This window comes from Prorops nasuta, unplaced genomic scaffold (genome assembly GCF_024137725.1).
Source record: "Prorops nasuta isolate Cenicafe-Biocafe unplaced genomic scaffold, Cenicafe_Pnas_1.2 PNAS00006, whole genome shotgun sequence".
NCBI lineage: Eukaryota > Metazoa > Arthropoda > Insecta > Hymenoptera > Bethylidae > Prorops > Prorops nasuta.
This window is the reverse complement of record NW_027116803.1, coordinates 9,652,513-9,676,362: the sequence shown is the minus strand read 5'-3', so window position 1 is coordinate 9,676,362 and position 23,850 is coordinate 9,652,513. Positions and strand designations below refer to the sequence as shown.

The window sequence follows — 23,850 nt, the reverse complement described above, 5'->3', positions numbered from 1 at the left end:
TGGTTTGCCAGGGGATAGGCAGTGACCAGAACCGACGCACAAGGCACACGGAGGGAGTTATTGGCCGGGTAATCAAATAAGCAAATGATTAGTTTCTAAAAATACAGCTTTACTTTAATTATTACGGATCAGCAAACGTTCTCATAGATACAATAGGGTATTCCCTACGTTGTATTAAAATGACAATAGTTAATTTTATAAACTTGTTATTTATATTAAATACACCATAATGAAAAGGAGATCACGTACAATAAACCGTTTACAAGGTGTTGGGCGCCAGCTTGCTAAATCCGCTAATATGACCCTCCGCGGCTGACCGGCTTGAGACTCGTCTCATGCGGGAACCAAAACGCTTTGTAAATTTTACTTAAAATAACGGGGAAACGGCTAGGGCAAGGATATTCGAACGGGCTCGCGTCGGGAAAACTTCGAGAAGGCTCTGGATCGCCTTTCTCCGACGAGGGGCTACACCCCGTCCTACAACGTATTCCTAGAATACAGGGAATCCCTACGCGATTCGCGACCCGTCCATTAGCCCACTGCTCTTAAACCGCTCCCGAAAACGTAACAATTAATAAAAAGGAGCAATATCCAAATTAATTAATTAGAAAATACCTGATATACGCTCAATACAAATATAAGAAGAATCATACGAGTAATAATGCCGGACGAAACTCAAGGAAAGAGGAGTATAAGATTAAGGAAACCTGACTTCGCAAGTTCGAAGTCAGCTTTACCTGGAATCAACTATATATGCAGACAAAATGGGGATCCATGCAGGGGCCTTTATAAGGACTACCACGTGCTAGACGGTTCTTCCCAAGTTCTGCTTTCCTTCCATGCTTCCTGTATCGGGTCCATTTACCATGCTACACCTTTTTTCCTTAATAACCAGGGAATCCTTTCAGTGAAATCGCTATGGCGCACTATTACAAGTAGAAAAGAAATAGAAAATACTAAACAGGGGGGTACCCTTAACGACTCAACAAGACACAACTACGGCACACAACCGGCTACGTAGGGCCCAAAAATGCGAGTGTCGTCCGGCAATTATGGCACGCGAGACAATGTATTCTGCGCACGCGCGGATCTGTTTTCTCATCGACCGCGATTAAGATTAATACGCATGATTGTCGCTAAACCCGGCAGGTGATGTTCCCCCTCCCGTTTTCCGGACTAACTGAAAAGACAAAATACATATAAGTGACGAACATTATACTTCGTCACAATATATTTAATCTTCTAATTCTAATTATGTTCATCGTTTTATTAATTCTACTTTATCAAGTATGTCATGGTATAAACTATTTTCTAAATAACTGTGTGAGCTTTGAATAATTTAAGGTATTAGGTTTAAACTTAAGGTAAATAGAAATTATTAACAGCTTCTGCTTCTTATAAAATGCTTTTCGATTGTTTACTTTAAAATGTGTCCTATACAAAATAATTTTAAGTGCCAATAATAAGATAATCTTAGATTGTGCTACTGTGTATTTATTTATTTATTATTAACTATTCGTCTTCTATTATTACATTGAAATTTGTGTTTTATAAGTACTACAATAGATAATTGCACTTTTTCAATATAAAGACACTTATAACAAATAAAATATATGATTTAACCACATAAGCTTAATTAGACTTATATCATATATTCAATTATAGAATGTAAAAGTTTTTGAACGCTAAGAATAAAAAATAAGAGGATTTAACTTTAAAAGATTCTTGGTAGTGCTAAAAATGATGTGACGGTTTACTGCATTTTCTTTATTTGGTTGTTGACCCAGGTTTTGATAAAGGCACTATTTCTGTCAAACAGATTTGGATTTTTGTCTTTTAGCCGTTGAATCTCGTCGAGCGAAGGTAACTTTTTCGATTTTATATGGTTTTTGAATGTTTCCAAAGCAATCTTTTTCTCAGTTTCACTCCAACGCTTGCGGCTGCATTTCCCAAAGGGTGATGCTAATTGGAACATTTTCAAATAATTTAAATATTTTTTATAAAATTACATCTATTATTATTATTATTTAATCCTGTAGGGGCTTACTAGAACGTTTCTTTTTACTTTTATGATTTAAATTTGCTGAATCCTCGAGTGATAAATTAGTCTCACCATCACTATGTTAGTTTGTATCAATATTGCAGTTGTGACTGTCTTCTTAAATAAAATATAATATTTTTTTAGTGAATCATTAAATATCTTTACTTTATTAATATAGAATAAACTAACCGTTTCGCTTCCGTTTTGTTAAGCGTACTCGCTTTTTAGCGTCTTGTAGTTCTAAAATATGGTTTGTCCAAATTAATATTCAATTTTTATTTGGTAGAAACATTAATTAATTTAATATTAATTATCAAGTGATATAAAAATAAACAAAACTACCTTACCAGGCTCAACTAATTCGTCATCTATTTCATTTTCTGTGTTATTTGCTTCTTCACCGTCGCCATGATCTCTTCCGTGAACAATTTCTAATAATTTTGATATTTTTAAAATTTCCCTGCTCAAAATTGGCTGCCGATAGTGTTCTTTATGAACTTTCTCAGCGTAGCCCATGAAATTTGCCAAATCAGAAACTTCGTCGTCTTTTAAATTCAGGCCTACACATACAGTTGCTATTTCCTTCCGAAGATTTGTTCCACGTAGAGTTAGTGGATTAGTAGCTCCACAATCTTCTGAGAATTTTCTTATCAAATCGCAGGCTCACAAATAGCGGTAGTCGCCTTTAAGCGTTCCAGGCATTCCAAATAAATACGGATTTTTAGAGCCTACTTTTTCTAATGTTCGGTATTTTAAAAATATCTCTAAGTTTTTTACTATTTGCGTATGTACCAAGACCGCCACCGAACGCCCAAGTTTGCCTCTAATTGTGAAGCGTACATACTTTTCTGCAGTAGCTTTCTCTTCACTATTCAAGGTTTTGAATCGTTCACCAATAGTTTGTTCACTAACTTTTTGGTAACTTTTAAAATCTTCGATAAGTACTCGCTCTATTTCTCCTGACCTTCTACGATTAAATATCTATATTAGTATTAAGCAGCATTCTACCAATATTGTCCAATTAGTTAGTGAAAAGTTGTCTTTTAATGAAAGGAAACGGTCATATTTCTAGTCAAGTAATTCTCTAATTTTTGAATATCTGATTGAATAGGCAATAATTTCACTTTTTGCCGTTTCTTTCTGTGTTGAGTGACCACGGCAATACGAGAAATGCAAGTATAATCTTCAGTAAGTAGCTTGAAAAAATTTTCAGCAAGTTTACGATTTTCCTTGTCCTGTTTTTTAATCATAACAGTGATGCACCTTTTACAGATATGTTTTAGCAACGTGCCTAAAGATGTTGCTAACGACGGTGCTTTAAAGCCAGTTCCAGAATTGTTCAAACCAGCTAACGATATAATTGCATCTTTACAGGAATCAAAATGTCTTGGATTAAACACTGAAAATAAATCAGTTATCTGATCATTTATGCTCCTTAGTTCAATTAAAAACCGGCCTATTTGACGTATTTTCTGCCGAATCATGTCATAGGAATGCGGATCCTGATATTTTTCGCACCATTTGTTTGCGATATTAATTGCTAATTCGTCAAACCTCACAGTTCTAGCGACTATATCATCTCTCATTGAAGGAAAAACACGTTTTCTTAGCACTGTACTAGCAGTTTCGTGAATTCGGCCAGTAATTTTTCTAGATTTGGATAAAATTGTTCGTTTCTTTGAAGAATTTATATCTGTACAGTTCTTGTAGTGGTGACGAAGCCCTAATTTTGAATATGTGCCCCTACATCGTGGACATGCATAAAAATCTATAGCTTTTTTGTTCTGACAGGCATGAGGACGACGAACAACTTAAAGCTCTCCAGAATTAACATCAGCATTTGTATTAAAATAAAATTGGCCCTTTTTGCGTACTTCAGCTATTAAAATTTTACGTCCAGGACGGCCTTTTGGAATACATGTAAAATTTTTTACATCTTCGATATCTTTGTGCCGTCTAATCAGGTGTCGACTTAATTTCATCTGTTGGATGTGACAATAAATACAATAGTCCCTTTTTAAACCAGACTCAATTGACTGAACATACAAATTCTCATCATTAGGTACAGCAACAATTTTATCGCTGACTGATCGTGATATATTTAAAGTTGAATTAGCTGATTGTTTAGATTTATTTTTAATCATACTCAATTCTTCCTCCTCTTCAGTTTCATCAGATGAAACATCTTCCTTATTAGGAATATAACTGTGATCACTTTCTGCATCGTTTCTGCGGTCAGTATTCCTATGTAACTCTGATTCATGAGAACATTCATCTTCATAGTCAATAGATAAAGTTTTACTCTTTGATGATTCCGCATTAAGATTTTTATGATTTGGTGTAGCTACAAAATTGGAGCTAATTGTTTACAATATAGTTAAATTTGAATTATTCGATTTCTTGAAATGATTTTTAACTTTGCTTGATATTAAGGTTGATATATTCTCCTTATCTTGACAGTGCTGGTAAATCGGAGTATCTTTATTAGCAATATGACTAGATCCACTCCCTGAAATGCCTTTGGGTTCAGCATTGTCAATCAAGTCTGAATCGTGTGAAAATTTGTCAAAAGAAACAGCACTTCTTTGTTTATTAAGATGTAGAATTATAAAAGTTAAAATGTATACCTATATTACTTACTAATAAAAAAGTACACAGATAAATAATCTGCTAAAATTAAAAAATATTGCATCGTGCTACCCTTTTCTTGTATATCAGAATTCTTCAATATTTTTTTATGAGACTGTGGTAGACCATCCGAATTTTTAGAATGAGTTAATAAATCGGTTAAAACGTAATTATGTTCGCTTTGAAAAGTGTCAAGCCTAAAAAAATATCTTTTGAAAAAAGCTTAAAATTAAAAAAAAAAATGATTTCTACATTAAATAGTATTTTAAATTTATATATCATAAATCAATTATATATGCTTCATATTTATAAATATTTTACAAAAAAATGATACAATATTTATCGTATTCTATCTACAATTGATTCATTATATGTATGCTTTATTATTATCAACATAATTGTATATCTTACTCATTATTATTGCAGCTTATAAGTGTAGAATTTAAAGGAAATTCATAAAGGTCTAGAACATAAAATTATTGTTTTAGTGTATTCATTATAAATAAAAAAAAATATGTATTATATAGGCGCAGTAAAAATTTAAAACTTATTAAAGTTCGTGTCGTTTTCTAAAAATTGCAAGCAAGTTTTGAAAGACTTATCAATTTCATCTGAAAATAAAAGATTATTAAAATCCAATAGTAAAAACGATATATACTACCATCTTGGTTTAATTATTTATCAACAAATCACACAATGATTAATAAAATTATTAAATGGTATTTTAAATTAAAATTTATATTGAATTTGTTAAATATTTAAATACAAAGAGATTGGTTCGACATAGAAAGAGTAAAAGATCGTTTTCAAAGTTAATGATTACAGATTTTTTTATGTATCACTAAGTTTAAACAATGGTCTTTAAATTTAGTAGAAATTGTATCTTTATTATTTTTTTATTAGCTTCTAAATATTATGATTTCAGTAGCTAAACCTTCTCTAAGCCCATAAGTTATAAAATAATTAAATTTATAATCAAATGTACTTTGCTTGCTATTATAAACTTTTATAAATATTTATTTATATATTTTATGCAGAAATGTTATACCTAAACTAATATTAGAAGCACAGTTATAAACTTAACATTATGTAGTAGTCTTAATTCTGTGATTCTATTGTACTATATGGAAAAATCTACTCTTTGAGTAGATTTACTTTCAGCAGATTAATATATCACATATTTATAATTTCCAGGTGAAGATACAAAACTAATTGGTATTGTTATCAAATGTGGACAAGAATTTTACTATAATTTGAAAGTATTAATATTAAAAGAGATAAATATCAGTGACTAAAGTTTACTTATACATAATGTAATACAAAATTCATAGCTAAAAATGATATTATGTTAGGTAATTAATTATTCTTAATGTTTAATTACATGCTGCAGAATTTAGTTCTTTCATTAAATCTAAATTAGCATGGAAGTCATCATTGGTTTTATTCGAAATATCCTTTCTATTATCATCTTGCTTCTCGTAAGCATTGTTAGTTTCAGCTACTTCAAAATTATTATCCTTAACTTTCTCAAATACACCTTCTTTAATATTATTTAAACAGTTCAAAATATTATTAGTTTCAGATATACTGAAGTTATTATCCTTGGTTTCCTTAGAAACATTTGTTATTATTTTATTTTGCTCTTGGCAAACATCATTAATTTCTATAGCAATAACATTTTTATTTTTGGCTTTTTCAGAAACTTTTTTTGTTTTATCACTGTAATCTTTGCATAAATTAATAGTTTCTGTAATACCACAAGTATTATCTTTGGCATTTTCAGAACTATTCTCTATAATATTATTATGCTCTTCACATAAATTTCTAATTTCTATAGCAATATATTTACTATCATCCGCCCTTCTAGAAATATTGTTTCTTTTATCATTATGTTCCTCACAATCATTGTTGTTTCTAATTTCAATAAAATTATTATCTTTGGCTTTATCAGAACAATTCTTTCTTTTATGGCTATAATCTTCATATATGTTAGTAATTTCTGTAATACCATGGTTATTAACCTCGCCATTTTCCAAACCATCCTTTCTAATATCATTTGTCTTTTCACACAAGTTGCTAATATCTAAAGTAACAAATTTTTTATCCTCTGCTTTCGCAGAAATATACTTTCTTTTATCATTGTGCTCTTCGTAACTGTTATTACTCCCAGCTACACCAAAATTATTATTTTTGGACTTTTCAGAAGCATCCTTTCTCTTATTATAAATCTGTTTGCTAATATTTGTAGTTTTGGTAGCTTGGCTTTCGACAACTGTATGTATATAATTTTTTTTCTATTATTAAGATGTAGATACAAATTAATACTATATTATATACTATATATGTAATAGATATGAATTAACTAAAGTAAATTCAACCATTATTCAGTTTTGCAATAGCTATATAACAATTTTAACTTATTGTTATATAGCTATACTATCTTCTCCCTTTTGTCTTTAACTTTCTTATATCTCTAGCTAGTACATTTTTCTTACTTTTCTTTGATGGCTCTTTTAGTGGTTTATTTTCTAATTTTAATTTAATTTCTTCTGATTCATTATAGCTATCTATATTTAGTACAAACCATATTTAGGATTACTTTATAAATTGTTAATTTCTTATCGAAAATACTGAGTAAATTAGAATAGTTTTATTTATACAAATAGTAAAAACTGCACATAAAATTTACGTACCTCGGGTTGCTATAACTTTTCCAGCATACCGATTATTATCTTCATATTTTATACTGCATCCAGTTTTATCAACTTTAATATCTGAATGTTTGAAAATATAATAAACATTATCAGAAAATAATACTAGTGAGAACATGATAAGTAAATGATTTCACTTTGTTACTCAGCACTGTCCTTTGTGTAGAAATTATTAATAAAAGAACTGATAATTGAACTCTTCGCTCGTGGTGAGTCCAGTTACAATAAGTTCGGTATTACCCAGAATCCGTTTTCGAGTTATGTTTTTGAAATTTTAAAAGTTCCAACGGTTTCAACGAACTACCTTAACTCCGTACAAGCAGGCAGTCGGAACGCGACCATGGGACTGTGCTGATGTGTCCGTGCGTGCTGGTGAGCGCGTGACGCGGCACTCAGCCAGCCATGGGTCGGTTCGCGTACGTGAGGCGTGTGCTATAGGCCAGCCTGCACGTACGTCACGACAGGATACCGGCCAATGCATAGTGGGTTGTGCAGGGGCGTAGTTAGCCCGTTGGAATGTGTCCCGGTGCCCTCCGTAATTCCATAGGCTTGCGCTATGGCTGGACGGGCCGCGAACATTGCCTCCGTGGTGGTCCGCTCCTGGCAAACTCTATGCTTTGGCAAATGATACCGCATGTTCCCGCACTCCTCACCACCACCTGTGTGTGGGTGGTGAGGGAGAAATGTATGCCCCTCAGCAGGCAGGTCTGCGAGGCTCGGACTTCCGCAAGGAACCCTCCCCTCTCTCCACGACCTAGCATACTGAGCGACTTTGGCTACCGCTACCGTCCAAATGCATGACCGCAGGGCCGTATAAGATGCATAGGGAATGGGGTTGAAAGACTCCAATGATAACGTAAGGTTGTTGGCCACCCAACTGACCAACTGGCGCCCTGATACCGATAAATAAGGACGGGCGATGATAATGAGAAAACCCGTAGTGTGAGTGGCCCCTCACACTGACGGGAATATCGTTACAAAATTCTCAAGTAAGGCCATAGTCTTCTCTAGACATTTTGACATATACGTGAAGAGCTTTGAGGGATTCCTTCAATACTAAATAAGTCTTCCTACATTCTTCGAATAGACAAGCCAAAAAATTAAGAATGTTTTCTTTATGCTGTAAATTATCCATGGTGTTTGTCTAGTACTTTTTGTATAGTGCCTGCCTGAATACACTTGCAGTAAAATTAGTCATTTACTAGGCCAGATTCTAGTTTATAGTGACTAGAAAATGGTATGATCCTAAATGATATATTTACCAATATACTGTAAGGCATCCATACTTTATTACCGTATAAGGTATAGGATCCTAATGTTTTGGAAGCGAGCGAAAGGTCATGTACACCGACGCAATTTGAAAATGATGTGAGAGTCGGTACGATCAGTGTTCGGCAAGCTGTAGTAGACAGAGGAATAAAATTGAAGGCAGTTTGTCTACGGTGAAAGATACTTCCTTTTTCTTTTAAACCTTATGCCTATCAAAAAATTTGGGAACTTGTCGCGGAGAGTTGGAACCTTTTACAGCTCAGAAGTGGGATAAAAAAACCCGAACAGTTTAGTTTTGCCTTATGATTGAATATTGAAAGTGACAATATTTTGTCATACATTATGATCTTACCAACCACGCGGCGTAAGTTGTGAATTTTTGAGTGTATGTTACGGTTTTGTGAGGTGCTTTTCAAACGGCAGACAATGCTTTTGGCAAATTTAACAGTACGAGAACTGAAGGAATTAGCTAGACTCGGAAATATCCCTGCCACGGTTTTAAAATACGAAATAATAGCAAGGCTCATGAACATTTATCCGGAGGGAATAGTCACGGAAGATATGCTACATAAATTGGGCACGATGACATCTCCTTCGGAGAGGATAATGCCGAACGAAACAACTACTGTGGAAAGCAATCGATATTAAGTATAGAAGAACAGTCTATCTATGCTCGAGAAATTAATTTATTAAAAAGACAATTGGAGTTAGCAGAGAGGGAGGCCGATATTATTAGACGGGAAAACGAACTTTTAAGAGGGACGCCGCAAAGTTCGAACTCTAATGGTCGGCCGAATGTAAATATTAAGTTTGTTAGTGACCTTGCGAGTGACTTCGACGGAACCGACGACTCGTATTCAAGATGGGAAGCACAGATCAGGCTAATCTGGTCTACTTATGATCTGGATGATAAACATAAAAATTTTGATTAGCTCTAAATTGAAGGGACAATCATTGGCCTGGTTCTACTCGAAACCTAGTTTTATCACTATGGACACCGATGATGTGCTCATCGAGATGAAACGGATGTTTCATCATCGGATAAATAAACTCTCAGCAAGGAAGGCATTCGAAACGAGACATTGGAAGAATAATTAAACTTTCAGTCAGTATTTTCACGATAAAACAATCTTATCGAATAAAGCTGAGATACCCGAGGACGAGCAGCTAGACTACATAATTGAGGGGATCCCGGACTTAGTGCTCCAAAATCAGGCAAGAATACAGTCCTTTCATTCCCCATCTGCTTTGTTGAGCGCTTTCAATAAAGTCAATATGAGGCCCATGTGGAAGAACAAAACCCCCTGGATCTCTATCATCGAATCAACCATCTGAGGAAAAACAAGCAGCGGTCGAAAGAGATAAACCTGGCGGCCCAAGGCGTTGTTATAATTGCTATGCGGAGGGACATATATCGGCATCCTGTCCCAAGCCAAGGAGGGAACGAGGATCATGCTTTGGCTGTGGGACGGTGGGTCACCTGCTCAAGGATTGCCCAAACAAAAGAAAACCGAACCACCAAACGACCACGGCACTCATCGAGCCTCCAAGGGGCCAGTCATTAGAGGAGCCAAGGCAAGAGACGGCCGTGGAAGTACGAAGGAAGGAGAAACAACCGCTTGTGACTGCAATACGCGAATATTGCGTATTGCTTACCGAAGTACAAGAAACGGAATATTTCATAGAGGCTTTGGTAGACTCAGGTAGCGCTATTAAGATTATGCGTGAATCAATTTATCTAAATTACTTCGATAATTATATTTTGTAAAAATCAAATAATAATACTAATTACGGAGGAATTAATAAATCCCCTCTCGTCATTTTTGGATTCATTACGCCGAAAATAAAATTCATGCTACTAGAGTCACACGTCTTTAACATCAAATTTGCGGTGGTACCTGACTCTACCATGACGTATGATTGCTTACTAAATAGAGAATTTTTGACCCAGCCTGAATTAAATATTATGCCGGGGAAAACTCTTCAATTGAAAATTAATAATCGTGTTTGCGAAGGGGTAAGCGTAATTGAAAGCGAGATCCTACAGATCGATGCGTTTTGAGAAAACAATGCGTTGGACGATATATCTGGAAGACTTGATGAATCCATTCCTTTCGACGATCGTACTTACATATTAGAACTAATGAAAACTTACATGCATCCCGTTAGCACACCAGCCGAAATTGATTACGAATTCAAAATTTCCTTACAGGCTGACAGTAAACCATTTTACTTTACGCCATGAAGATTATCATGGTACGAACGGGGAGTAGTTAGAGAAATCATTAACGATCTTATGAAAGGGGGTATTGTAAGACCGAGTAATTCAGATTATTGCAGCCCCGTAGTGCTGGTTCAGAAAAGGAATAGGGGTTCATATCGCCTATGCGTCGATTATCGACAACTAAATAAATTAACTATCAAGGATAGGTACCCTCTGCCGTTAATAGAAGATCAGATAGATCGTCTGACTGGAACCTCTGTATTTACAAGTCTCGATTTGAAGGACCCCGAGTCAAAATTTTAAGTCTCCTTCAGTCCTAAAAAATCCTAAAGAGTTCTGACATAATCCTTTTTACTTCTACAGTACCATTTCAATCCTTAAAAATCCTATTTTAATTCTATCTAAACCTAAATAATCCTTCAATAGAACTTGATACGACTTTTAATGTAGTAAAATAATTTTCGATCTTTATAAATCTTATTTAATTCTTTGTAGACCTATAAAATCTTCCAAGAGACTTTTTTAGGATTTCTTAGGATTAAATAAATTACTATTCTTTTATAGTCCCTTTCTTAATGCTTAAGAATTTACGTATATATATTTTGTTCACTGGTAACGCACACACACTACTATATGTAGTCGATAGGACGAGGCCGACTGTGTAGTGAAAAATTATTCCATTTTCTTAAAGACTTTGAGTATAAATGTGTATATATATATAGACAGAATTCAAGTCTTATATGAGCAATTAGGAAGTGAATATATATATAGATATCATGAAATACGTATAAACCCAAATTGGTTGATTTGTTAATAACCTATAACTGAGTTACAATATTTAGCATATGAATGAGTTATTTACGAGAGTGAATAAAATGTTGAAGAAGAGGAATAACAAAGATACTTTTATATTCCAATTAATGAGGGAAAAATTAATGTAGTGTTAATTATGAAAGCTTTCTCAATTAATTTAATAATAAAAATATATTTATTCTAATTCATATTCATTCATAGTAATTCCAATATACATTTTATCTTCAATATTCAATAAAATACAAAGTTTGAATATGTTCTGAACAGGAATTAAAGTATAATTATTTATTTCTGCATGGCATTCATGTAAAAAATTAATGCTATTATAATTAAAGCGATATCCAGAAACTGCAAATACATCCACAGTAGAAACTTTTTGTATTAATGCATAATGATCTCCTATGCATTTACAAGATTGTTGAGCACAATTACAATTGGAAATTTTAATAAAATACAAAATTAAACCTAATTGCAGTTCTCCATTCGCTTTAATTTGAATAGCATAGGATGTGGTTTTTAAATGTCTTGGATACATTTTTGAAACAAATAATATACTATCTTTTAGGAGTCTAAAATATTTATATACTTTAAAATTATAAATATGAAGAGTAGAAAATATTATACGAGCTAGAGTATTTGGTACAGGATTTAAAGCCTTGTATGTCCCAACAGTATAACAATTAATACAAATTTCTTCAATAATTTTAACTTGCTTTTTTTTATTTAAGCAAAAATTCCGAATTTCACCATCTGGTAACTGATCTACTAATCTTTGCATTTTTATGGAGCGAACATGAGATTTGGCGATTTGACAGTCAATATGATTGGTCCCGTGAATCATTTTTAATAATTGTCCATTTATATTTTCATACTCGTAAGCAGTTGTTGCCCATAATGGTCCAAATTTCCTTACGCAATCTGGTAAATGGAGTGCTTGGTGTATGTTTATTGAACAAAATCGTATGCCATATAAGTGTTCAAAATCTTTCACAAATTTGTGCAGAAAATCTTCTGCTATATCAATTAAATTTAAAGCTATTTCATCAAAGCTAAGAATTGCTGTGGCTATTATTAAAAGTTTGTAGTTATTAAAATACTCTTGGGGTAAAATACCCTCAAGAATTGGAAGTGAGTAATAAAATGCCCACATTTTCAATTCGGATGCTTTCCAATGTACCAGATCTTGCGTTGACCTCGCCATACGGTGTATGAATTTTGGTGGTTTGATTGCCATTAATCTCTGGTTAATACTATCCCTTACTTGATATAATGAAAAAGGCTCGGTACGATATTCAATATCAAAAAATAAGGTAAGTATTTTTTTTACTATTCCTCCTTCTATAGCGTGCATCCTGTCAATAGCCGCTCCTTTAACATAATCCGGCATAAGAATAGATAGAGTAGAAGGGCCTTTTATGCCCATCATAGGATTGTTATCAGCAGTATTGGCCCATTTCACACAATTCTCTAATGTTCTCATGCTCATATTTTCGAGATATGTATAAACATGGACAGAGCCTTTAAGAGTTTTAATGTTTTCTCCCTTAATAAAACAAGTTGAACAACCGTATGCTCCATTAAACTGTGTAAAATTCAAAAATTCACTCTTTGCAGGGGTGTCTGCTGTTCCAAACAGAAGAATGCCTTTCACTATAATTTCTATATTTTCATGTATAGTAACCTTAACACCTTCAGCAATTTTAAGTAGTTCGTCTTTAAATTGGAGCATAAATAAATTAGGGTTAGGTTTTTTGTCGCCAAACCACAACCCAATTAGCAACGTATTTTGCTTTAATTTTCTCATTTTAAAGGGCAATTCGTTTATCGTTAAAAAAAATGGCCACATACTAATTTTGGATGATTTGAATACGGGCACTCCGTCCGTATACCAACTGAACGATATATTATGAGGATTACTTAAGAAGCCATTATTAACCCAAAATTTATAAATGGATCCATCATATACATCGCTTATTACATTACGTTTTGTTTCTCTTCGAAAGCGGTATTGTAATATATCGTAGAAGCCTTTGCGCTTAAATAGTTCTCTTAATTGTTTAATTAATGGCATTGTGATAAAATAAGATTTTTTTGTCCTTGGACATGATGGGCAAACTTCATTTTCTGATACCAGTGATCGATTACAGATATTACAATAATAATGTTTCACAATGTCTTCTTTAACAAAAGCGAAAAATTTTTTAAATTTAAATAAACTGTTTTTTTTTAGCCCTTTCTGAGGACAATGCAAATTTATGATTTCAGTTATTTCTCCAATACAAGACAATGTTACATTATGTTTTATCAGAAGTGATAAAATCAGTAACATACTTTGTCCAACGGTTAGAGTTGCACCATCATATAAATATTCGTTAGCGTCAATATTATGATCATTTTCTTCGTAAGTATTAGCATCATTAATTGTATTTTCTTCATTCCACTCATTGCATATGTCTTCTTCATCCCTATTTTCGCTTTCCTCAAAATATTCATGTCCAGAATATTGAAAGTTATCATTTTCTACGTGAATGCTAGCATCATTTATTGTTACTTCTTGATTGTAACTGAATGTGTTATTCTCTTCACTGATATTTTCTCTTTCCACAAAACAGTCACTCTCACAACTTTCGAAATTAGATACTTCTCTGCAAAAATTTTTATTATGAAGAACAATAATTAAAGTAATGATATAAAATCATATAATTTATTATACTAGACGACAAGACAAGAGATAAATGTATCTTTAGGATTTTTTAACTACAAAATATTACTTAATGAAAACAAAAATGAAGGAAGATCTTGATGTTAAATACCCAAGAGTTTACAATAATGCAAACATATACATTTAGAACAAATTATACTTACGGTGATCGCCGATTATTTTGTGAAATATGAGATGATTGTGCTAAAACATTTTGTAATCTATTATACAAAGCTGTTCGTTTAAGCTGATTTAGAGGTTTTTTAGACATTTAGTAAACAAGAAAGTATACAATATATAGTTTTACTATAATAAAAATACTTATACGTATTTGACGAATGCTATTATAATATTTATAATGAAGTAGAATAGTTAATAGCCAATGAGATTCGCGTACTGAGTGTGATCAAATTTGGCAACATGCGCAAATGCATTGCGCCTATTGGTTGACATTTTCCCGCGCGCGGGATTATAGGATAGAAGCTTACAGGACGCCTGACCGGCATCACCGGCACGATTTGGTATTCGTAAACGGCATATGTATAAATCAGCAGGCTGTTAATTAGTGGACTAAAGTGAAATAGCCATAATACTTTCTAGTGTTTAATTTTAGTGAAAATTATTTTATCATGAGCAAAAAACTTGAAAAATCATATGGATTGATATGGTGGGTGGACAGTGCTTATAAAGATATTGTGGAGCTGACTGTTTTTCCGAAAAATCGACGGCACGTCGACGCAATATCATCTCTTTCGTGGAAAAATTACAAAACTGGCAAAAATCTCAAAGCTTCTGCAAAGATACTACAAATAAGTAGTGAGTATAATTAGAAATATTTATATTTTCTAACCTAAAACATTTCAAATTGCAAAATAAATTTTAAAAATACTAGAAAAATTTATTTGTAATTTTGGTACATAATTGAAGTATATTTATTATAATGTTTGTAAGATAGCACATCAGGTGTTAAATGTTTCCCTAATATATTTATTACTTTTTGAACTTATCAGAAAATAAAGAAGAGCTAGAAAGTGTTAATGTTAATGAAGATGGAAAATTAGAAGATGCCACCGTTAAGGCATTTTCATCTAAAGTTATTCATGAGAAAAAATCAAATGATACATTTATAAAAATACAAAAAAATGTCAAGCATTCGAATAATCGACAAATTAATAATTTTATTAAGAAACAAACTCCCATTTTCAGCAGTGAAATGAATTTTAAGACAAAGCCGCTTAATGAAAAAGCTCAAACAATTACTAGCTCAATACACAAATATCATTTAAGTGATAGTGCAATGTCTAATCATAAGCAGGAAAAATCTGATGTTGCATGTTTTAAAACAACTGCAGATACCACATATAGTCAACGATTCAATATTCCAGCTGAAAATAATATTTTAAATCCTTACAATGTAGCAAATATTGATCATCAGAGATTACCTAATACTTTATCTGACAAAGGACAAGGAATAAATGATGTCAATTTTTATAATAGACAAATTACTGAATATCAAAGACCATTGAATTCCTTGCCCATTAATGGTCAACAAATAAATGAAACCAATAATTTTTATAATAGACATATTACTGAATATCTAAGACCATTGAATTCCTTATCAAGTAATGGTCAACAACTAAATGAAACCAATTTTGTTAATACACAATATATTAATAGTAAAGAATCATTTAATCCTATGTCTAGCAATGATCAAAATGAAAATTGTATAAATGCTTATAATGGACCAAATATTGAGAACGATACATTATTATTTCCTATGTTGAATAATGGGCAGCGACAAAATGAAACAAATACAAATTTTCTGAGATGTAAGGAAAATTATAATCCACCTTTGGATTCCTTATATATTGAGCCAGATAGAAATGTTAATAGCTTTGATCACCTTGGGTTAAATAAGGATAACAGTGCAAGTAAAGCTAATCCAAGAAAAATTACAAATTGTACAACAGAAAATGATCAAATAAATTTAATTTCCAATGACAGTGAAAGTTCATCTAATTCATTATTTTCTGATCAGGAAAGTGCTACTAGTGCTGCAAAGTCAATTGCTAAGGCATTACCAAAAACAAGTAAGGCTTTAAAATTCATCTAAACTGTTCTGTATATGTATAGTTTTATTCTTATAAATTGATTTCAGTTACAAAGAGAGACATTGCATTTCAAGAAATTTTATTGGATGCAATGAAAAATTCATATAAACTATCAAAAGGGAAAGACTACAAAGGTTTAAGTAAATTTGACATAACAGAGCACTACTTTCAGCCAGGAGATAATAAGGTATTTAATTATTTTACAATTAATTCTAATTTGAATATTTACTATTTTCACTTATTTTGTAGGAAGAAGTTTCACCGCAAAGTGGGTTCTACTTACCTCGAAATAAAATATCATACATAAATATTATGGCAGAAAAATATGGTACATTTAATTGGAAAATAATGGTTAGAGAAGTTTTATTAGAGGTCTATGGATTATCTTTAGTAAATTACACTGCACTTGGAAAATGTACAGACAAACATCCAAGAATAAATGAGCAAATATTCAAAGGATTATATGGTAAGATATTTATGGTAATTTACTCACATCTAGTACGAAGAACTCTTTCGACAAGATTTGGAGTTCATTTTTATAACATTAAAAAGACATCTTTTTACAATTATTTAGAAATTTTAAAGCTACCTCCAAAAAGATTAGAGTATCCGGAGAATCCATTTTTACTATCACAAACAAGAGTACAGAAAGAATTCTTTGTACTTGCTGTGTTTAAATTAAAAGCAGAATAAACTATTACAGATACTGTTTTAAATTTTGTATTTCTGTGTTCTTTTACAGAATGGGCAAATCGTATGTCAATTGAAAAAGTGGGAAAACATGAATTAGTAAATTACATAAATAAATTCATTTGTAATAAACGAAAATATAAACAAACAAAAAGTGAGCAGATGAGTACAACAGAAAAACTGAAAAAAAGAAAGACATGCTCTTTAAATTCAGGAGAAGAACCTATATTACAACAGCAAAAGAGTGGTGAGAATGGTAGTATTATTATGCAGGTACATGATAAACAATACTTTGCACTTTAATGTAGCTTTCACTAAATTTATTTATTAAAAACGTGTTATATACATAAGAGGAACGTCTAAAATAAAATCAAAATTTTTGAAATAGTTACTTGTTATTAATTTCCACACAGAAGCCTCTTTATAATTAAGGCTTTAGATTACTTAAACGTTTAGCCTATATGTTACATTGCATTTAAATATATATTACAATGAAGAAAATTACTATAGTCAATATTGTTTCACAATTTTTATTGACATTAATAATATATAGTTAAAGGTTTGTTATTAAAAATATAAAAAATAAAAATACAATTATTATAAGATAAATAAAATTATGAAACAATTAATATTATCTTTTGCTATTTTCTTTAATATAATATATCTTTAAATTCAATGTAACAAATAGACTTAATATTTAAGCAATCTAAGTCTTATAAAAGCCTAGTGCATGAAAAATCTAAATCCTATTCTCTACCATAAAAAGTCTACAGGTAGACTTAAAAAGGATTGTGTAGGATTTTAGAAATCTTATTTAATCCTAAACACTGCTGAATTGTTCACTTTCCGACACTTTTCAGACTTTGGTAGGATTTGGTTTGTATACAAACTTGCTTCTGGTATAATTCTAAATTATCCTTTTGGTAGGATCGTTTAGGATTATACCAGATCTTAGATTTTGACTCGGGGTTCCATCACATCTCGGTTGATAAAGACTCCGTTAAATTTACTTCTTTCGTTACCCCGGATGGGCAATTTGAATACGTTAAGATGCCGTTCGGTTTGGCCAATGTCCCAGCCGCATTTCAACGTTACATCCATCTTATTTTCAAACCGCTAATCGACGCTGGAAAATTTTTAATTTACCTGGACGACATTTTAATAGCTACCCACTCGATTAAAGAGAACCTAGGGATTTTAGCCGAGGTTTTGAACGTACTGGCGAAATTCCTATTGGAATTGAATCTTGGCAAGTGCCACTTTCTAAAAAGCCAAATGGAATATTTGGGATACATTATATCGGTCGACGGTATTACTCTCAATAAAGCGAACGTAGAAGCGATACACAATTTTCCACAGCCTAAGACATTACGGCAAGTTCAAGCTTTTCTAGGTTTAACTAGGTATTTTCGGAAATTTGTGCCAAGTTATGCGTTGATAGCCAAACCCCTCCATGATTTGACTCGGAAAGATACCTGCTTCTCGTTTGGAGATAAAGAATTAGAATCATTCGAGACGTTAAGGGATAAACTGGTTGATGCGCCCGTATTAGCATTCTACAATCCAAAGGCTTACACCGAATTACACACGGACGCAAGTTCGCACGACTATGGCGCGATTATCATGCAGCGGCAAAAAGACAACCAACTACACCCTGTCATGTTTTTCAGTAAAAGAACAACGGACTACGCGAGCCGTTATCACTCCTATGATTTGGAGACCATGGCGATTGTCTATGCTATCGAACGGTTTCGGGTGTATCTACAGGATATACATTTTGTAATAGTCACTGACTGTAACGCCGTAAAGCTCGCTTTTAATAAAAGAGACATCAACCCACGAATCAGTCGATGGTGTTTGCATCTTCAGAATTATAACTTTACCTTGGAACACCGTCCGTGTGATAAGATGTGTCATGTGGAGTGTGGACGCGCTTAGCAGGAACGTTCTCGTTGTGGAACCCCTATCGTTCGATCAAATTCTCGTATACCGACAACTAAAAGATCCAGTGGTACAGAAGATTCACAAGGAATTAGAGATCCAGGAGAACGATAAGTTTGAGCTCAGAAATAGGGTGGTTTATAAAAAATTCGGAAGCAATTTACTTTTTTATGTTCCTGATGGTATGGTGCGCACCATAATCCAAACATGTTATGATGCTGTGGGTCACGTAGGGTTGGAAAAAACAGTAAGGCTTATAACGCAGACGTATTGGTTCCCTGGAATGCAAGCGCAAGTGAAAGACCACATAGCTAATTGCATTAAATGCATTACGTATAACGTTCCGTCAGGGAAACCCGAAGGTACAATGAACATCTACGATAAAGGCACATGACCTTTTGAAACTGTACACATTGACCATTATTATGGTCCATTAGATGAGACAAAACGCGGGAATAGATATATTTTAGTGCTGATCGACGCGTTCTCTAAATTTGTGATATTCTATCCCGTGAAGTCAACTACGGCAAAAGAAGTCGTTGCCTGTCTGCAAAATTATTTCCTACATTTTGGAGCGAGCAAACGTATTATATCGGATAGAGGAAGCTGCTTCACATAAAGTGAAATGGCCGATTACTTATCAAATCTACAAATAGAACATGTAAAAACTGCCACCGAGTCGCCACAGAGTAACGGGCAGGTGGAAAGAGTAAATCGGTTTCTTAGGGCAATTCTCGCGAAAAGTACAACCGATGGGCAATGGGATCAGGTTTTGCTCCATGTTCAGTTCACAATGAACAACACACACCACAGTTCGATTGATACCACTCCAAGCTTACTCTTATTTGGAGCCGAACAATACGGATTTTTAGATGACAGCCTTCGCGACTTCCTTTTTGAATCAAGCAATGTATCTACTGACCGTGAAATTTTGAGATCCCAAGCGATCGAGTCGAATAAGAGAAATCAAGAATATAATAAAGAGCTATTTTGATAAACGGCATAAAAGAGCGCATCAGTATGAACCTGATGATTACGTTATGATCAGGAACGCGCATACAACACCCGGAGTTAGCCAAAAATTGTAGCCTAAATTTAAGGGACCGTACGTTGTGCGTAAATTACTCGATAAGGAGCGTTATCTAATAAGTGACATTGATGGATTTCAATTTCATTCTCAGCCATTCTCCGGCATCTTCGGTCCAGAAAGGATGCGTCTATGGATCAGTTGTCCCGATCTATCAGAATAAATGTAAATAGTTGTAAATATTAACTTCGTTTAGGAATCGCATACTAGTATAGCGCAAAGAAAACCATGAATTCATGCATGTACGACGATAATAATTCAGATGGTATTAGTCTTTTAATTTTCCGTTAGTTAGTAAGATGACAATGTTCTACAGCAAGTAGCGAGACTAGCGACTAATGAGTATTATTCGTTAACTAAAATGTAAATACTGGGTTTAATAGAGGCCTAGTATATTAGTTTTAATTATCATGTACAATTTAGTGGTCGAGGCGACCATTGGTCAGGCTGGCCGAACTGTAAGGCATCCATACTTTATTACCGTATAAGGTATACGATCCTAATATTTTGGAAGCGAGCGAAAGGTCATGTACACCGACGCAACTTGAAAATGATGTGAGAGTCGGTACGATCAGTGTTCGGCGAGCTGTAGTAGACAGAGGAATAATATTGGAGGCAGTTTGTCTGCGGTGAAAGATACTTCCTTTTTCTTTTAAACCTTATGCCTATCAAAAAATTTGGGAACTTGTCGCGGAGAGTTGGAACCTTTTACAATACCAAGTAATTATAATAGAAGTAAGAGGAAATCGTAAGTATTTACTAACTTATCTGGAATTTTCTTGTACCTAAGAGCGTGCAAAAGCTATCAATAATAATCTACAGCATTAACAAAAAATTATTCTTAACTTTGTAGCTTGTCCTTTCACAAAATGAAGAAAGACCTATTTATTCTTAAAGAGATCCTTCAGGCTCTCGATTCGGGCCGAAATGTCGAGACAAGACCATGGCATTAGTTGTGTGAAAACCGATTGTCAAGTCATTTTACTTTTTCAATTACGTAGCAATCTGCTCTATGTAATAGAACAGTAAGATTTTCAAAAAGCGATCAAAGATTTTCTTCAAATCGCTTCTTTAATATAATATTTATTTTCTAACTATCTTATCAGATAAAGTATTTCATACGACGCATCACACCGAAAAGATGAAACGGCTTTAAAATTAATCTATAAATAACGCCGTATCATTGCCCAGAATATTCAACTTAATACAGATGATTTTAAGGATCCCCTTAAAATAGACAGAAAATAAATTTTATCAGCAACAGGGTCAGGAATATAACACATTAGGAGGTAGTATCAATAATTGCGGCCTAATTGTGTGCATGTATGTTTGTGCGTGTACGACAATACCGAACGGTGGAGAAGTACGAGTTTTTTTTGTTTTTCCAAAAGGAACGGTCAACGAAAGTGAGAATAAAGTAATTTTTCCGTTGAATCAAAGCCATGATTTATCGGTTTAAAATTTATTTATCTCAGCAATGATGCTTTTTTTTACGGATGTTATCACGTTCGCGACGTTGATAACCACCGGTGCACCACCTTTGTTATCGCTATGGACTTGCGTGCCCACCGGCGTGGGTCACGAATCAAAATATTCCAAAAAGGGAAACATAATATAATATAGCATTTATTCATATCTAATCAATCAACGGCGTTGGTCATGTACACGCCTGAACGGTTGATTTCATTCCTTACAGTGTGAAAGGTTTTTAAACTTAAATTCGTCGACGTAACGAACGTGTTATAATATAAGATTTTTCTACTTAGTTTATCTTCAAGAATATGTGATTAAAATTAAAAACATCATTACTGATACACCCTGTATATGTAAAAATAATCTTACAACGAAATCGAAGTTTGGCTGAATGGCTAAATGTCCGACAGCTGTACGTAAGATTGAAGTTGGATCGAGGTTCGAGTCCCATTGCGGATTTTTTTTGCAGTAAAATTAATTTATAAATATAAGTCGATAATTATCGTAGGTAATATATGAAAATAAATTATAATTCTTGCTTTTTTGCATTTTAGAATAATCTCGCAAAATAGGCTTTCCAAGTATTGAGTTTTAACAAATGACGTGCCATCCGGTGATACTGTCTCCAAGATATCATGCGGGGGCCCGCAAAAATGATTGCAACCCTCAAAATTTTTAAGCGAGTATTGGGTTATCGATAGCTTTCCTTTCTTTGCGCTCATAGCGAGTTATTGCCGAGAACACTTATGATATCTTACGTGAGGTATCACAAAGGATGAACCCTTACTCGGTTCTTTATGACTCTCCTGACAAATAAAAATCCCTAGATTCCTATAGTCCAAAAGTCTTTGTGATTGTACCGATCAAAAGTTCCTAGGATTTTACAGCCAGAAAATCCCTAAGACTTAACCGATAAAAATTGTAAATATACACTCCTGCTACGGCATGTCAGTCATGCCAGAAGCAAGCCCTCAGCAACGAAAATGAAGTTAGCTAGCAGCAGTATGGAAAATTTAAAGGGAAGGGATACAAACACAGCTATGCCTGGTCAGCATAGGTGTGATTTGGACTTCGGGTAACATCGGCTTTGGAAGAAGAGCGACTACTGCTAACCAACACATTTTTACGTTTCATCCGCGTGTGATGTGACGTAGTATGCGGGAGCGAGAAGGAACAATGTTGATTCTCGAATATCTCTGTCTCTCTTAAATACTGCGTTTACCCAAAAACTCGAAGCAAAAATCAATATCATTTTCCTAAATTAGTTTTTAAATTTTATAAGATGCTTATATGTAGTCAACGATTAATTAGATTTGGTAATAAATACAAAAAATGCGTTCTTATTATAACAAATAATGAGTTGAGGTACAATAAACTCAATGTTTTTACACGAATCTGCTAGCAAAGGCATTTTTTTATTTATTATTGAGTCCAATAATATTATGTTTATTAAAACAAAAAATTCCTTGTAATGAAAAAAAAATGAACAAATTTTAAAATTCGTCAAGACTTGAACCCGAGCATGCCGCGTGACAGATGGCAGCCTTACCATTTGCGCTACAGCGCTCATTTGGATTCCCAAAAGCAAAACAGCCTTTTAAAGACTTATTACAATTCTTTCATTAACTCGTCATAAACGATCAGGAATTAGCTGCATTAATAGATACATTTATTAAAACACCATTATTGAACTAAATTTATTATGTTTTTAATTTGAAGCATACATTTTGCATGAAGATACGATAGTTTGAGTAACTATGCAGTACTCTAAATACAAAACTATTCATAAGCTCAACTATCATACATTATTCGATTACACGTAACATATACTATAATATTACATAATTAGTTTATGACAATGGAGCAAATGAATAGTTTTGTATTTAGAGTACTGCGTGGTTACTCTTAAGCTATCGTTTTCTTCATCCAAATGTATCCTTCAAATTAAAATCATAATAAATTTAGTTCATTAATGCTGTGTAGATAAATGTATTTATTATTGCATCTAATTCTTGATCGTTTATGACGAGTTAATGAATGAATTGTAGTCAGTCTTTAAAAGGCTGTTTTCCTCTTGGTATAGCAAGTGAGCACTGTAGCGCATACGGTAAGGCTGCCATTTGTCACGCGGCAAGCTCTGGTTCGAGTTTTGGCGAAGTTT

General features: G+C 33.3%; 2 protein-coding genes across 9 annotated transcripts in view; both read right to left on the bottom strand.

Moving 5' to 3' along the window:
* Positions 1-23,850, bottom strand: part of Pfk (ATP-dependent 6-phosphofructokinase) — a 433,792-nt gene that overhangs the window by 340,687 nt on the left and 69,255 nt on the right. The gene's annotated exons all lie outside the window — the stretch shown is intronic.
* LOC136774439 (uncharacterized) lies at positions 11,862-14,658 on the bottom strand. The gene is made up of 2 exons (XM_066728742.1): positions 14,552-14,658; positions 11,862-14,331 (listed from the first exon to the last, which is right to left on the bottom strand). The coding sequence occupies exons 1-2, from the start codon at positions 14,656-14,658 to the stop codon at positions 11,862-11,864; spliced, it is 2,577 nt and encodes an 858-aa protein (XP_066584839.1).